Here is a 15869-nt window from a genome sequence, read left to right as displayed (position 1 = left end):
ATTTAGTTATATATATATATATATATATATATATATATATATATATATAATATATTGTGTGTTTGTGTTTGATGTACGGAATATGTGGTGTGTGTGTGTGTTATGGAGTAGGAGTTATAGGGAGTGTTATTTTGTTTATTAGGGATGTTAAAACAGTAAGAAGGGGGTTAAGTATAGATTTTGGTTCGTCGAGGAATTTGGTGATGATGTGTAGAGATTGATCGGGTGGTGGTTTGTTAACTGCGATTTCGGCGTATGACGGTTTTCCTTTTGAGTTTGAACTGGGGGCTTCATTTCCACTTCTTCGAGATGGGTTAAAATATTAAATTTAGAAATTACAAAGGTCATAAACTTTATATCCAACTAACCTATGTTATTTTTATCATTTTCAGTCGACACCAAAAAATGTATAGATTATTTGTTTATACTTCTAACTTTGCCTATCTGATGAAATTGGTTTAAGTGAATTTGAATAATTATAACGTTTGAAGAAAATATAATACATAAATATTCATCTTTTACATTCTAATTATTAATTATTTTAGTTGATAAACAATGTAATTATAAGGGAAATTGTATAGGTAATCAAAATGCAAAAATTAATTAAGAAATGAATATAATGGATCATACTTCCATAAATTAAAGTCTTATGATGAGTATATTATCACAAATCTCTTCGGTTCATTGGCCTTATTATTCAATATCTTTTAAATATTAGATACGTTAACTCTCACAAATACAACAAAAATTATAAATTTATTAAGAAAAAAAAAAAATACAAAAATGAATATTCTAGAATAATTAAATTAATTTGATGAAATAAAATAGGTATAATTTGAACTTTTTGATTTATATTTAATAGTTTTTAATAGTTTTGTTAAACGTCCAAACTGTACATTCTGAATGAGAAACGGCGCACTGACGTAGAACATAAAATTTTAAGTGGTTTAATGTTTAATACCGTTTTCTTAACATTGTAGTATAATATTTATATTTTTTTTTCGTTTTGTTTCAATTTGTGAAACTGTGAAAGATAATTTATATGCTAAGCGATTGACTGAAAATGAAAAAAAAAACTATTTTCAGATAGATGCGAAAGTGGCAAAGGCTAAATAAAAGTAAAATAATACAAACGTTAAGATTAACCCGACGCAAGAGACAGTATACACAATAAAAAGCTTATGGATAAAAATAAACGTTGGGAATGCGATTCTCATTCGATTTAAAAACAAAATGTATAAGCATTATGTAAAATAAATGTTAGTTTTTAGAGATTCGACAATGTGAAATTACATTATTATACAATTTATTATTGTCAAAGGATATTTATATGGGGAAAATAAGTACAAATCACATCCGAATGAAATGTATGAGTATAGATATACGAATAAATTTATGCTCAGACTACTTTGTGCTAAAATACCTACCTACGCACGTTAAAATATATCATTGTAATTTGTGTGCTTATAGGTATAATCTGAAGCTATTGGGATTGTCGTATTGCTTATTATCATAATAGTGCATTGATCGGCTGTTAAACCGTTCTACGACTACCTGCTCTTTATACAACCATTTAGTTAGTAGCTTATATAAGTATTTATTACCAATATTATAATATTAGTGTCATAAAATAAGATTTAATTGTCTCTCAACAAACAAATCTACAGACTCAGGTCATCTATATTTGTTTTTCATGAAAACTCATCTTCCTCATTTATATTTAATTTTACTATCATTTTTATCAAGAAATTCAAGGTATTACTTATAATAAACAAATAAAGAAAATAGTTTTATTTTTAACTAGCTGAATTGCCCGTTTTTGCCGGGTTTATTAATTGCTATTATCTGGTAAATTAAATATTGTCCAGTTAAATTAAATTTATATAATATTGTTAATAATATTTCTCTATAAACTATATTAGCTGTAATTTCTGTTGGTGTCAAAATAAGTAAACTCGTGCGCATTCTCTTGAATTGGAAAGGATAATCTGATGGTATCATTGGTATGCGAGGAATAGGAACTGATTCATCTTTTGTAGATCCAGTCATAATAACAGCTTCAATCAAATTCTTTTGTACACTAATAATCCGTAGAGGTGTCCATTGCATAATTTTGGTGTTTTGCAACATTTCGGGTTTTCCTGAGTATTTTGAATCAAACTGCCATGCAAATGGTATACTTGGCCTTTAACTTTAAAAAATGGCATAACACCTTCTTCAACAACTTGTTTAGCACCAAACGATGTCATTGTTCTTAAATGACATCATAACCTAACCATTATACTTCCTTGTACGATTAAAATTGAGCGATTGTGATCACTGATCAGGATGGTCACCCATGAGTAAACGTAACGACTCTAGTGGCTGTAGCAAGATATCGAGTTTTGTTCTACCTAAATTGCAGCACATACCAGTTGTTTTGCCTTTCCATTTGAGAGCGTTACAAAATGTACAATTTTGGTTCATAGTTCCAATATAAATTTTATAATCAATTGTGGTATCATATGCAAGACCGGTTAATGTAATAATTTTCAGAACAAAAAATGGTTTCTTGTCTTTTTTTAGCTACCTTGACTTGGTTACTTCGACTTAAAGGTCTATCTATACATCTAGCACGGCAGCGCTTCTACTTTTATTAATTAAATTGTCCTTGACATTAACATTATTACATTATTACTAATAAACAAATCGCTCTGTGAAGTAAAAATTAAATTTTCTGTAAAATTAGGTATATTAGAAATAGATACATAAACATCAAAATACCCACTATTAATATTTCCAGATAGATGCAATATTTTTACTGGGAATGTATCTACACCAAATTTGGCATAAAAATTATTATTATAATACATTTCAAATACATATGGGAAAGTTGTTGTCATATTAATTGTTAATAAATAATAAACATAAAAATTGTCACCATATTAATTGTAAGACATATTAACAAAGGTATTCTAATTATCAGAGATATACACAACAATTGTATTGCGGATTTCCTGTCATCTTTCTTGAGTCTTATATAAATGAAAAAATGAAAGGAAATTGAACGAAAAAGGCAGGCACTATTATCGATAATTGGTACGATTATTTGAGATGTCAACATTCCATTCACTGTAATTTCTTCAATAGATGATATAATAATCTATAATAAATAATATTTTATGCCCATATTATATTGCCAATGACAACCTCTAATCAGTAATAATAATAATTTAATAATATAAATAAATATAATATTAATAATATTAGATATTGCTTGATAGATGGCGCCACTATTGTATACTTACAACCAGTTAATTTTACCTTTAGGGGTTGAATTTCCGAAAATTCTTTCTTAAAGCACGGTGAAATTATAATATTAATTCATCCTGAAAATTTCAAGCAGATCTGCCCTGTGGTTTGGGCGCTACGATGATCCCGTGCACTTCGTAGCCCGTTAAAAATTCTATCTCTTTTATGGCCCATAGTTCATATTGTGTGTTAAATTAATTTCATGTGAGATGCCATCAGTATATTTTTATACATAATGATAGATAGTGGTTAAAATATATTATAATCTTACAACGATATTCAATTACGTATATCATTATGTAATTTTCTTCTTTTTTTCAATATAATGTTGACAATTTAAATATTCAATTCAATAATATTTAGGCATAACACTTTCTAACTTACCATATCTTCTGCCGATATGTCTAATAAAATTCTGTACCAAATTTTGTCACAATCAGTCCAGCTGTTTAAGAATGCATATAGGACTAACAGATAAATATATGTATATAATATAACCATCACTAATAACACAGAACAATAATAACCGTCACTAGAGCAACCATTTATAAATAAACAAAAATGTCCATCCTAAAAATAATTCCAGCTGCTCTCGAGAGCACTTGTTTGTTTAAATGGTTGCCTTTGACTACCAAAACATATTAATATTATTTATTTTATTTTTTACTGGGCAGATGGCGCCACTTTAATTTCATCACACCCTCATCATATTTCTCTAACCCGACAACTTTTTCAAATTTTTCATCCGTTAGAACCTTCTCCTGGCAATTACGACCCAAACAAAAAAAGAGTGAGCGAAATCGGTTCAGCTGTTTTCAATTGATAAATTGTTATACATTTTTGTCTCCATTTTTATATATATAGAAATAAGAAGATTTATCTGTCATAAGAAGATTATTTTTGTTTTAATTCAATAGTTTGTAACATTGTCAAAATCTTTAATTGAATTCGTATACTCACTGCCCAATAAAACAATATATTGACTTAAATTTAAATTAATTATTCACTCGTTCCAAAATCAAATAATAATTTGTTTTTCTTGAGGGTTAAATTTAAAACTTTTATGTAACAGTGACGTTCAATTTCGTATCTAGATGTTTTTATTTTAAATAAAATTAATATTTTGTATAAACTTTAACTTAAACTTAAATTACTTAGGCACATATAAACTAAAATCTATTTGCATTTAAAATTTTGTTTGAAATATAAACCTATTGATATACGAGTAACTACCTATTATTATATTTATATTTTATGATGAAATTGTTATATATTTTTTTGTAATTTCATCACTTTATTAGACTTATTAATAAGTAATGCATTTAACAACGAGGAGAAAAAAATAATAATTTACAGGAATAATCCCATGCCATTATATTGATTACTAGACAAATTATTATTATTGTTGTTATTGTTATTATTATTTTGTTTTTACCTAAAGGTTTAAAAACCGTAAAATACGAAATGGAATTCATAAACGCAATGCAATAAATTATTTATAATATATTATATCTTTTGTTAAACATCATAACATCCCAAAACTACCAGCATTGTTCTTTATATCTTGTATGTGAAATAAATTAAAATTACACAGTCATAATATTTGCAGGTAACGCGTTGGTGATTGCAGCAATTTTGTTGGAAAGGAATTTACAAAACGTGGCCAACTATCTCATTGTCTCTTTAGCGGTCGCCGATTTAATGGTAGCATGTTTAGTCATGCCCTTAGGAGCTGTTTATGAGGTATGTGCCGTATGATTCAATAATTTAATTTAATGTCGATTTTAATAAGTTTTTTAGCCCTTCAGTATCATACATGTTGAATAAACAAGTAAATAATGACCGTCCGATATGTTGACACGTATTACATACTCTCATTGCTTTTATAGTATTATAAAGTATATGAATCATAATATCATCAGAACATCAGTATATCACCATAATGTTACCCAGTAATACAAAGTATTGTTACAATGCGACTTATAAGGCCAATAAATTACTTATGAAAATGAAAAACATGTACCTATTTATCACTCAAGTTTAAAATTGTAAAATATGCGAGTTATAACCATAGACCTTATACCACAGATCTACAAAGATGCATTTACTAATTTAAACATTTCACAAAACACTGGGGACCACAAAAAATCACATTAATTTTAATTTTACAACAAACGATTTGTTATATTATATTATTAGAGATTAAAATTAATTTAATAAAATAATATATATATATAATTTTTTTAAAATTTTATTTGGTTTATACAATCTGTTCCTTTACAAACAAATAACAATAAGAATATATGATAACAGAAAATAGATACATAATTATTTGATGGGAGGAAGCGACTCAGTGGTAACACTACTCTTACTTGAGATTTAATTTTAATTTTATATATATTAATATTTTAGATTAAACAGTGAGAATGTCTCTACACCACTTCCTAATAAAATAATATAATTAATAAAATAGATATAATTTATTACGATTAGATGGTGATACTATGGCCAAATATCACCATTTTACACCACCTACTTGTTGTATTTTTAATATACTTTTTACATAATATGTTTTCTAAGGAGCCAAAAAAATATCTAGGTGCCTGCGAATTGGACCTTTCTGAGAACATTATGCTTATTTAATTGTATGTGAAAATAAAATATGAAACCTTTATCATACAAAATAACATGGTTTGTATTATTATTTTTTTTAAATAATAATGTGGAAACCGACGATATAAAAAATGATAATAAATAAAAAAGTTTATAAAATTCGATAACTTAACTCAATAACAAAATATTTGGGAAACTTGTCGATAGTAATAGTGATGTTTGAAATACATTTATAGAAGCGATTTTCTAGGAATTAAAATAATTTAATCATTTTTGTTCACCATCAATCAGAGATCAATATAACCAATTTCTACATTATTTCGGATCACGAAGTCTATCTGATTGACAATTCTAGTTAGGTACGGTTGTATTAGATGAATAATATAAGCCCTGCGGAGTTTGTTCTTCAGCCACCACCTCCTATTACCACAGCCGAATGATCCATCAGATAAAACTGTAGACGCCTTTATTTTTTTTTTTATGAAATAAAAATTTCTTTGAAAGATGTAATACATTGATCGTAAATCTTGTCACACCCGCGGAGATGATTATCCCCCAAGCTGTATGTATTACGTATTCGAGTCAAGTACACCCGCAAACTATATCTCAAGTTCGGAAAGTTTCACCATTCCAGGACAATGGCCTTATGCGTAGAGGCATAAAAGACCGCTCATTGCTGGTATGCGTGATAAATTTCCTTCAAAGATACGTATGTTGAGAAATAAATATAAATAATGCATACATACATGTCGTATATTGCAAATAGTATAGGTATATATATCATCATTGCATTTTTTTTTTTTACACAAATAACACTTGGAACGGTGATGGCTGTTCAACTTTTTCTTATAAAATTTTATTTAGACATTTATTTGAAAAGTTTCTAACAGTTTAACAGAGCTTTTACATTTTATCCGTGTAGTATATCTTTAAAACTATATTTTGGTGAATATCCGCCCCCTCCCCCCCCCCCAAAAAAAAAAAAAAAAATTAATAAATTTTAAATTTTAATATAACTTTCTCAAAAATGATATTATATGTATTAAACACTTAACTAAATTTTTTTTTATTTTGAACCAATATTATGTAATAATATCTATTAAAAAAATTTTTCTAATATTATGTATTTATCATACCTTAAATAAGAAAAATTTATTAAGGTGATAAAATGTTTAGTTGTATGAACTTTATGTAGATAGTCATACACTCTTATAGTATAATTCCACTAACTGTTTATATGTACATTGCGCATTACAAATCAAGCAAACGGATTAGATAGAAGAGTGCTTAAAAATATTAAATATTAATCGGTCACTTAGATATCTATGGGTAGTTTATAAACTGTTTATTATCAAAAATTCATTTTTCAGTCATTTATTTGAAGACGGTAAAAGTCTAAGCGTGATTCATACGAGTTTCGGAAAAAAATGGAAGTAAATAAAAAGCAACGTAAATTAAATAAAATTTAAAAAACCATATGGAAGAGAAAGTGAAAACCCATTTTGTAAATATTATTATTAATTTATTGTATTAAATATTAGTAGGTACATATTGTTAAAGGTATATAATAAGTCATATGAAATAATATTACATTTCATCCATACATAGGTACAATATCAAATTGTTTGCGTTACATTTAAATATTAAAATTGAAAATGAACATAAAATTAAAATTAAAATACTTAAGTTAGTAATTATTACAAATAGTTTATAAAAAAAAAATCAATTAAATTGTATATCATGGCGTGTAAATGCGTACATCAACAAATGTATTTATTTAAAACGTAGACGATTTAACTTATCTGCTAAAAACCATGATAATCCTCTAATCAAAGAACTTGCGTCGGCAAACATACCCGACAATCCTAGGAAAAGACTAAAAAGGCGTTGGTGTCGGGACCTACTAATTTAGTTAATTGCCTAATTTTAATTAAATATTACTTTATTGTTAACTTATAGAAATGTATATTAAAGCTGACAAAGTGTCTTCACTGGAAGGCTTCTAAAATCTGTCCTTTCTTCAAGTCACTTTATTCACTTATCTATTTTACTTATTGTTCAATTTTACGTAACAGATTGTAAATAAAAAAAAAAAAAAAAAAAATTAAAACGTAAATGATAAGCTACAGTGTTTAAGAAATTTTCGATATAATTATCATCACTATTATTATATCTCATACAAAGTAAAAATAATTGTACTATAATATTTCCGATTATGCATGTGGCCATTAAAACAACAATTTTTCCGTATTAGATTTTGAGCAGAGCAAGGAATGTATTGATTTTACCATGAAGTGTGTTTTTTTTTTTTTGGGGGGGGGGTCTGTCATCACGTTTTGGGGCAGTAAAAGTGCATCGATTTTCGATTTCAGTACCTCGTTCGATCAGAAAGTGAAACTAGTTGGTACTTTGGAGGGTTAAACGTAAAAATAAATAATCGGGATAAACAAACTAAAAATTAAGGGAAAACCCTGAAATTTTACGCACAATCAGTTTTTGACAAAATCGATTTTGGTTTTTGATGTAATTTTAAAACAAATGACCATAGATGCATTAAATTTTCACCGATTGTTTATATATAAGACTCATATAGTCATATTATAAGTACATTCTATCTACCATGCAATTTTCGATACTTATTAGTTTTTTTTTTTAATTAATATCGATAAAAATTTATTTGTTGGATAGAAAACCTTGAAAATTTAATCCCAGACTCCTAACGTATTGTTACAATAGCAGTTGAGAAATAAAATAAATTTATAGTCATAATTCCTTTTTATAAGCATTAAAAGTTTGAATTTTGATAAAATACGTAAAAATCACAAAAATTCGCAAATTATATTAAGCTAGAAATTCATAAAAAATTTTATTTTAAATCTAAGATTTGAAAATTTAATACAAGATCCTTACAAGTTTGTCATGTTTGTAAAATGTTCAAAACATTTGAGAAACTTTTTAAATCTAAGATTTGAAAATTATTAATAATCTATAATATATCTTAGACAGATAAACCGTCTCCGCTCGGAATCGTTTTTTGTATACAATGATCTAATAATTCTAATATCATTGGATTCAAATTTAATTCCATCCATTAAAGTAACCCACTTATAACCTATACTGTACAGCAGAGAGCGACATCCACGACTTACCCGCTTATTTTTATTCAGTTTTATTATTTGATACGACATTTTAATTAACACAAAAATAATAATGATAAGCTTAGTTTACAACGAAGTAGAAAAAACGTTGAATTTTTATATTTAATACAATGAACGCAACACAGCGCTGTGATCTCGTATAGCATAAGACGACAGACTTCAGTCTGTATATCGGATATATATTATATTTGGATAATTTTTGTAACACTATTCCATATGACTTATTTTTATATTATATACCTTTAGTAATATGTAACTTCTAATTTTTAAAACAATAAATTAATAATTATTTTTACAAAATTTGTTTTCGCTTTCTTTTTTATTTGCTTTTTTTTCAATCGCTTTTTCTCCACTTGCTTTTTTTCTTAACCCCGATTCATACATCAAATATGCAAATCCGAAAAAATGTTTACTTACCTATAACTACATTTCTTGTTCATAATACTTGACTTATAAAACAGACCCTTGGTAGAAAATATGAAGATTATTGCATCAAAACCTAGGTCCTTTTCGAACAGAAGTTTCATTACATCTAAGTTGCTACTTAATATCTTACAACAGTCGTATAAATTCATTTATATTTAACAAACAAATAAACATGATTTAAGGTAGCACTGTGATTTGGTTGACGGCCAAATCTGTTGAGATATCGTGATGATCCGTGGCCGTGACACTCCAAAGATTAAAGGAGTCTGCAATGAAAGTCCCGTCAAAATCAGTCCATTGATTCTAATAATCGAATGTAAATAATCAAACTGTCTATCTCAACGTCATTAACTGTTAAAAGTATTAGTATGTCAGTATGTGCGAGCAAGGATAGATTGATTCAATGCGAGTCCTGTCTATTTATATGTTAAAAATTATCAAATTAATATGAACAACTCCTTGTAAAATAAATTATTTCTAATAAATTAGAAAGTGAATGGACATTGTTTAGTACAAACTTTTTTTTTAAAGGAAAAAATTAAACCATAAATATTATGTTTAGAGACTATATCGAGAATAAAAAAAACCCATGTAAATAATATACTTATTGACACATAATATTTTCTAATAATATACACTACACAAATAAGTATATAACACTAGCTGAATTACCCGGCTTCGCCCGTGTGTAGTTTTTGTTTTATCAAAATTAAATTCTTAAATCAACACAAATTTTTGTGTTTTAAAGAAGAAAAAATATTTTTTTTACTTAATGCTATCAAGTGCTAAAAAGGTAGTAGTTGCTGAATTATAAAGACAACAAAAATAATAATAATAGTATTTACAAATGATATACATTTTTTTATGAATATTTACAAATGATACGTAGTTGCTCAATTCTAATATGGTTTAAGTCAAAACCTCTTGGTATACCACATTTAGAGTTTTATTTTGTGGTGCATAAACGTACAAATGGTCAGGTCTTCCAACTCTAGAAAATGCCACATACAATTATTGTCCGTGTGAGAAACAGTTATTTTCTAAATCTACACCACAATAAGTTAAAGTCTGACCTTGAGCTTTGTTTATTGTCATTGCAAAACAGACTTTTATTGGAAACTGAACTCTTCTAAACTTAACTGGAAAATCGTTGGGGTATAATGGTATTTTCGGTAAAAATATTTTTTCTCCCTTAGCACATCCGTTCAAAATTTTAGCTTCGATTACATTTTTTGTAAGAGAAGTGACACGAAGCCTAGTCCCGTTACATAATCTAGGAGAATTCAAATTTCTCAATACTGGAACCCCCACCTTCAGTGATATTTTATGAGGAGGCATACCAGATGGTGTTTGTGAATTTAAGAACTCTGTAGGAAAATGTACCGATTCTTCACTATCAATAACTGTATCGATAGAAAAGTAATCCATTTCTAGTGCTTGAAATCCACTAACTATTAGTGAATTTATTGTGTCAGCACGGTTATTTGTAGTTGTTAAAATAACGCGTTCGCATAACCATTCACTATTCAGATTTTTCAAATTCCCAATATCTTGGTACACACTTTGTATCAGTTGTTCCAACGAATTTGTCGATACTGCTAGTTTTTTTTACATTTCGATAAGAAATGTATTATTATTTTTAGTCAGTGTTTTCTATACAACTCATTAAATATTATATAGCCTCGGAACAATTCATAAACACACAAAAAAAAAGGTCAGAGTACAGGTAGACGGAAACCTTCGGACCGCCGTGCCGTACCGTATTTCCCGCTATCGGCCGACTGCTATTGTTATTATTATTATTATACATTATTACAAATTACACGTAAAAAATTATTTTTGCCAATTTCAACCCTTTAAAATCAAAATTTTGAAAATCGAGCGATGTGGTGACACTCACGAAGGTATTTGGAACAACTTTGTGAAAAAAAATTGGAAAAAAGTTAAATAGCGTCGTCACAAAATTGGTACATAAAAAAGGCCTGTTCTTTTATATATATAAGGATTAAAACTATTCATGCATCATTAAAGAAGCGCATGAATCGGATATTAATTTTAATAAGTCAAAATTCAAAAGAAAAAACCATTTCTTTATTGATCTAAATAACATCGGAATCTAAGTTAAGTTTCCTTTAGGGAATTTTTAATATTAATTTATATTTGTTTGGAGGTCTGGTAGGTATGCTCCTCATATCTGTTTTGATATGTGGTTTTTTATTTCTTGTGTATTTGTATTTTTAACATTTGTATGAGACACATGTTTAGTAGTTAAAAGTATATGGAATTCTCTCTATAAGATTTTAAATAAAATAAAGAAGAAACTCTTTGGCCAAGCTGGTCGTAGTGCGTGAGTCTTATTCAAAAGTTATTTATAATGGTTTCCTCTTTACGTTTTTGATCTGAATTTTGTCATATTAGGAATATTTTTACTGTAATGAATTTGGCGATTGATTTTTGTCAATAGAATTTGTTGTATTAGTTCCCTTTTTAATAATTGTTCACACATGTGCTATTTATAAAATTGAAGTGTCAGTGGTAGCAGCTAGCTATATAAGTTACTTGATCTATTTTTTCATTACCATTTATTCCATAAAGCAGAAACATAAGTATGTTTTTCTAATGGAAATTAAGTTATGCTGATATGTTTTCCATAGAAAATTAAAAAATAAGTAAATAGTATTCAAATAGATTATTACTAGACAATATTTAGTCTTCATTCGTTAATATAGATTATGAAATATAATATTATCTAATACACAATTACGTAAAATATATAATTAGGTACATAAATTTAAAAATCCAAGTATTTTATTTTCATAAATTATCCCCTTATTACTTTGTGTGGATTAACGAGAAAAACTTTTTTTGTAAATATAATATTAAATTATTTACATATATATTTGAGAATAGGTTTGAAAAGTTATTATTCTTAAAGAATGAAAATTACAGTGTAAAAAGTTAGCTGTTCAAAGAATTGTGAGTTGTGTGTCTTCGCTCGTTTCAATGTAAACTTATTAAAGAATTTTTGATTTATGTTATACATGTATAATATAAATAAATAATAAGATGCACTTCATTTGAACACGGGTGTGTTATAATTTAAGAATAAAAACAATTTGATAACAAAACAAAATTAATTATGTTTATCTCTGGAATTTTTTTCTCGTAATTAATGATTACTAATTAGTTCACAATCTATAGTATTTTAAACTTTTTGAACCATTAAAACAAATCGAAAATATTACGTTGTGTTCAATCTACATAAGCGTTCCATATACTATATTCGTGCCATCAACTTTAAACTGTAATATAGATGGTCCGTAGTCTGTTTAAAAATAATTTAGCAACGTTAAATATTTCATAAAATTTAAGTTGACCCAAACTGCAGATAAAATGTGAAAGTTCATTAAAGTTTCATTTTATTTAACGGTAAATATCATTACAGTCATAACTCAAAACGCGATTTTGAAGCGAAACCTTTTATTAATGAAATAAAACAAAGTTCTAAGGAGACGCATTTAGTTTCCAAATGAACCATCACATATATAATATTATTAATATTATATAATTATGCGACATCGAGGAAACGCTGACCTTTGAGTTGGAATGGAAACTTCGGCACTTGCTAACTGCTCACTGCCCACTGACTAAAGCACCCGGGGCAAGCGGTACCAAGATAAGGACTGTAAAATAATAATCCCCAAAACAGTGTCATTACGACCGATTTTTCAATCAGTCGAAAAGTTTTACCACCGCCCAATATAATGCACATAAATACATAAATGTGTTAAGCGAAACTTCTCTCAGCGCCGCCGCATCGAAACTCCGTCAACCAAGTCTGAAGTCCGAAGCGACGTCGTCACGGGCTTACGGCGTGTGCCCGGCGGGCCCAACGAAGCCAACCCGACGAAAATAACGTTCGGGTCGTCGCAATACGCCTCCTCCGGGGGAGGTGCCAGACACACTGAAGTTCGCCGGTGATAAAACCACATTAATCAAGCTGATGGCAACAACAAAGCGACCAACTTTCGTAAACGCTTACACCGCGTCTGCAATGCCTGACGAGGGGTAGGTGGTGGGGTGGTGGAATGGTGGTTACGTATAATAGTAGAGAACGGCGTGGCGTAGGGTGTAGTGGCGTCGTAGGCGTATTGTACGTGTGTGTCTCCACGCGGAGTTTTCAAAATCGTTCCCCGGCTGGCTGTCCTCACATCGCGACCCTCGGCACAGCACTCGTGTAGGTATACTCCAACTCACGTCATCTCTTCGACCTCGGATTCGCACAATGGTTTAATTAACAAAACGAACCGCCGAAACGGTTGACCCACTCTCACACGCACACACAAACACACGGTGACCTCATAAACAAATACGTCTCTGCGATGACTGCCCGTCATCACGTCTAGGGTTCTCGTTGTCAACGTTTCGCTCGTATCTCGTCGACCACAACGACTGTAGGTTAGGTACCTGTATGGCATATTATTATTATTTTACACGAAATCGTAGCTGGAAATTTGTTAAAATATCTTTGTGCGGGGTTTTGGTGATGGGAGGGGGGAAGGGTGCTGGTTTTCAAATTGTTTCGTGCCCTGTACTACACGTGTATGATACAAAATCACGTATAGCGATTTATCTTTGAAGGAACGTATTAATGTATTATGTATCGTGTTCGACAGGCGTACACATACCTACCACTATCGATAATATCGATCGTTTGAAAATAATAGTTCTTATATTGTATCACGCCATTATTGCATATTAATTTTATCTGCGTTTGATATTTTAACACTGCATAGCGATGAAGTACATAAACACGTTTCAGAGTATAAACACCATTTCAGAAATTGCATTATGCAAATTTTAAAGAAAAATTAAAATACTCTGTGTTAATAATTTATGCGAAATAACTGACAGCATGTAAAAATAAAAATAAATTATAATTTACTATCCAATATATTTATATATATATATACATATATTAATGGGAACTAAGACCACAATATTTTCTGTGTACCGCATTTTGAGCCTCACAAGGGTCACATGGGCGTGTACAATTTTAAAAGGTTCGTGTGGTGGTAAAGAAGAAAAATTATAAGAAGACGACGAATACGAAGAAAAAAACACTGAGCAGAAAGAAATCAGATGACAATACGCGAACGGTCGTAACAGAACAAAATTCAATTATCATCGCGCGACCGTTATTCAACACGCTGCGAACTCGTGCTATAATGGAATACAAAAGACACGGTGGTGTGGTTTCAAAGAAATTAAATATCTTCGCAAAATCAATACACTATTAACTATAATATTAATAATATATTTTATAAAGTAATAAAGTATGCTCAATATTATTTTACAAAACGCAATTGGATTAATTTCGTGAAATTATTGATATGTTCATATTATATTTTCATGATATCATCGCCTGATGCAAAAAAAAAAAAATATGATTATTTTTCATCTAAACCAGAGTAACAGATAATCTAAGGCTACAAATATCGGTTATCTATTTACTATATTACCATAATATCACTATTCAATAAAATAAAACTATTTAGTATCTTTTTTTCTTTTGGTTTTCACGCCTTTTTATATTTGAGATGATTTATTATTAACACATACCTAGCTTAATCGTAGGTACTAGGTAGGTTAAAGGTTATTCCTATAAACTTGTCTCTCAGGATGTATCACGAGGATAATTAATGTTGCCATACCGATTAGTCAATGTAACAACACTATTCATATCGTTGATATTTTTAATAAATTAGAAACCCTATGGGTCCAATAAGTATCTAAATATTTAGTTTTAGGACTACCCATTAACAAAAAATTAATTAAAATTGATTTCATCGTTAAAAATGAATGATATTTTAGACTAATGACTAATCTTATCGCTCAACAAAAACTGTGATAAAATTTTCAACTTGTAACATGCAAGTATAATAGTATTATTTATATTAAGGGAACAAAGATCAACCATGTTACATATTTTAAAACACAATACGCCTACTTATCTTCTTTTAATCTACATTATTCAGCCTCTTCCTGAGTCATCTTAAAAATGAGTAATGACTTAAGCACTTGCTAAAAAAAAATTAAATAATAATATTTTCTGAAATTATATTTTTTAAAAGCTCACACGAAAAAATTATGAATAAAAGTTACTTACGCATAAAAAATAAATTCCTAATATAAAAAAATGTATTAGTTCAATTGAATTAATTCAATCAAAATAACATTCTATGATGTAACAATATTATTAAAATTATTACAGACATAAAAACACAATAATGAAAACAGTATGTAAAGAAAATTTGAATCCGAAGTTCAAATAGAAATAAAAAATACAATTTTATTTTTAATATCTTCTCAATCAATTAT

At 28.6% G+C, this 15869-nt stretch overlaps 1 protein-coding gene across 3 annotated transcripts in view; it reads left to right on the top strand.

Annotated features, from left to right (window-relative positions):
• The window catches only part of LOC107173405 (5-hydroxytryptamine (serotonin) receptor 1B), a 227506-nt gene that overhangs the window by 149378 nt on the left and 62259 nt on the right, over positions 1-15869 (top strand). For all 3 annotated transcript variants that reach the window (XM_089220486.1, XM_089220487.1, XM_089220488.1), the window contains one exon: positions 4901-5034. In XM_089220486.1, coding sequence (XP_089076612.1) covers positions 4901-5034 — 134 coding nt within the window. The remainder of the gene's footprint in view (positions 1-4900; positions 5035-15869) is intronic.

The sequence above is a fragment of the Diuraphis noxia genome, unplaced genomic scaffold (genome assembly GCF_037042655.1).
Source record: "Diuraphis noxia isolate RWA-SAM2 unplaced genomic scaffold, SU_Dnox_SAM2 contig0002, whole genome shotgun sequence".
Classification (NCBI taxonomy): domain Eukaryota; kingdom Metazoa; phylum Arthropoda; class Insecta; order Hemiptera; family Aphididae; genus Diuraphis; species Diuraphis noxia.
This window is presented reverse-complemented; position numbering and strand designations above follow the sequence as displayed.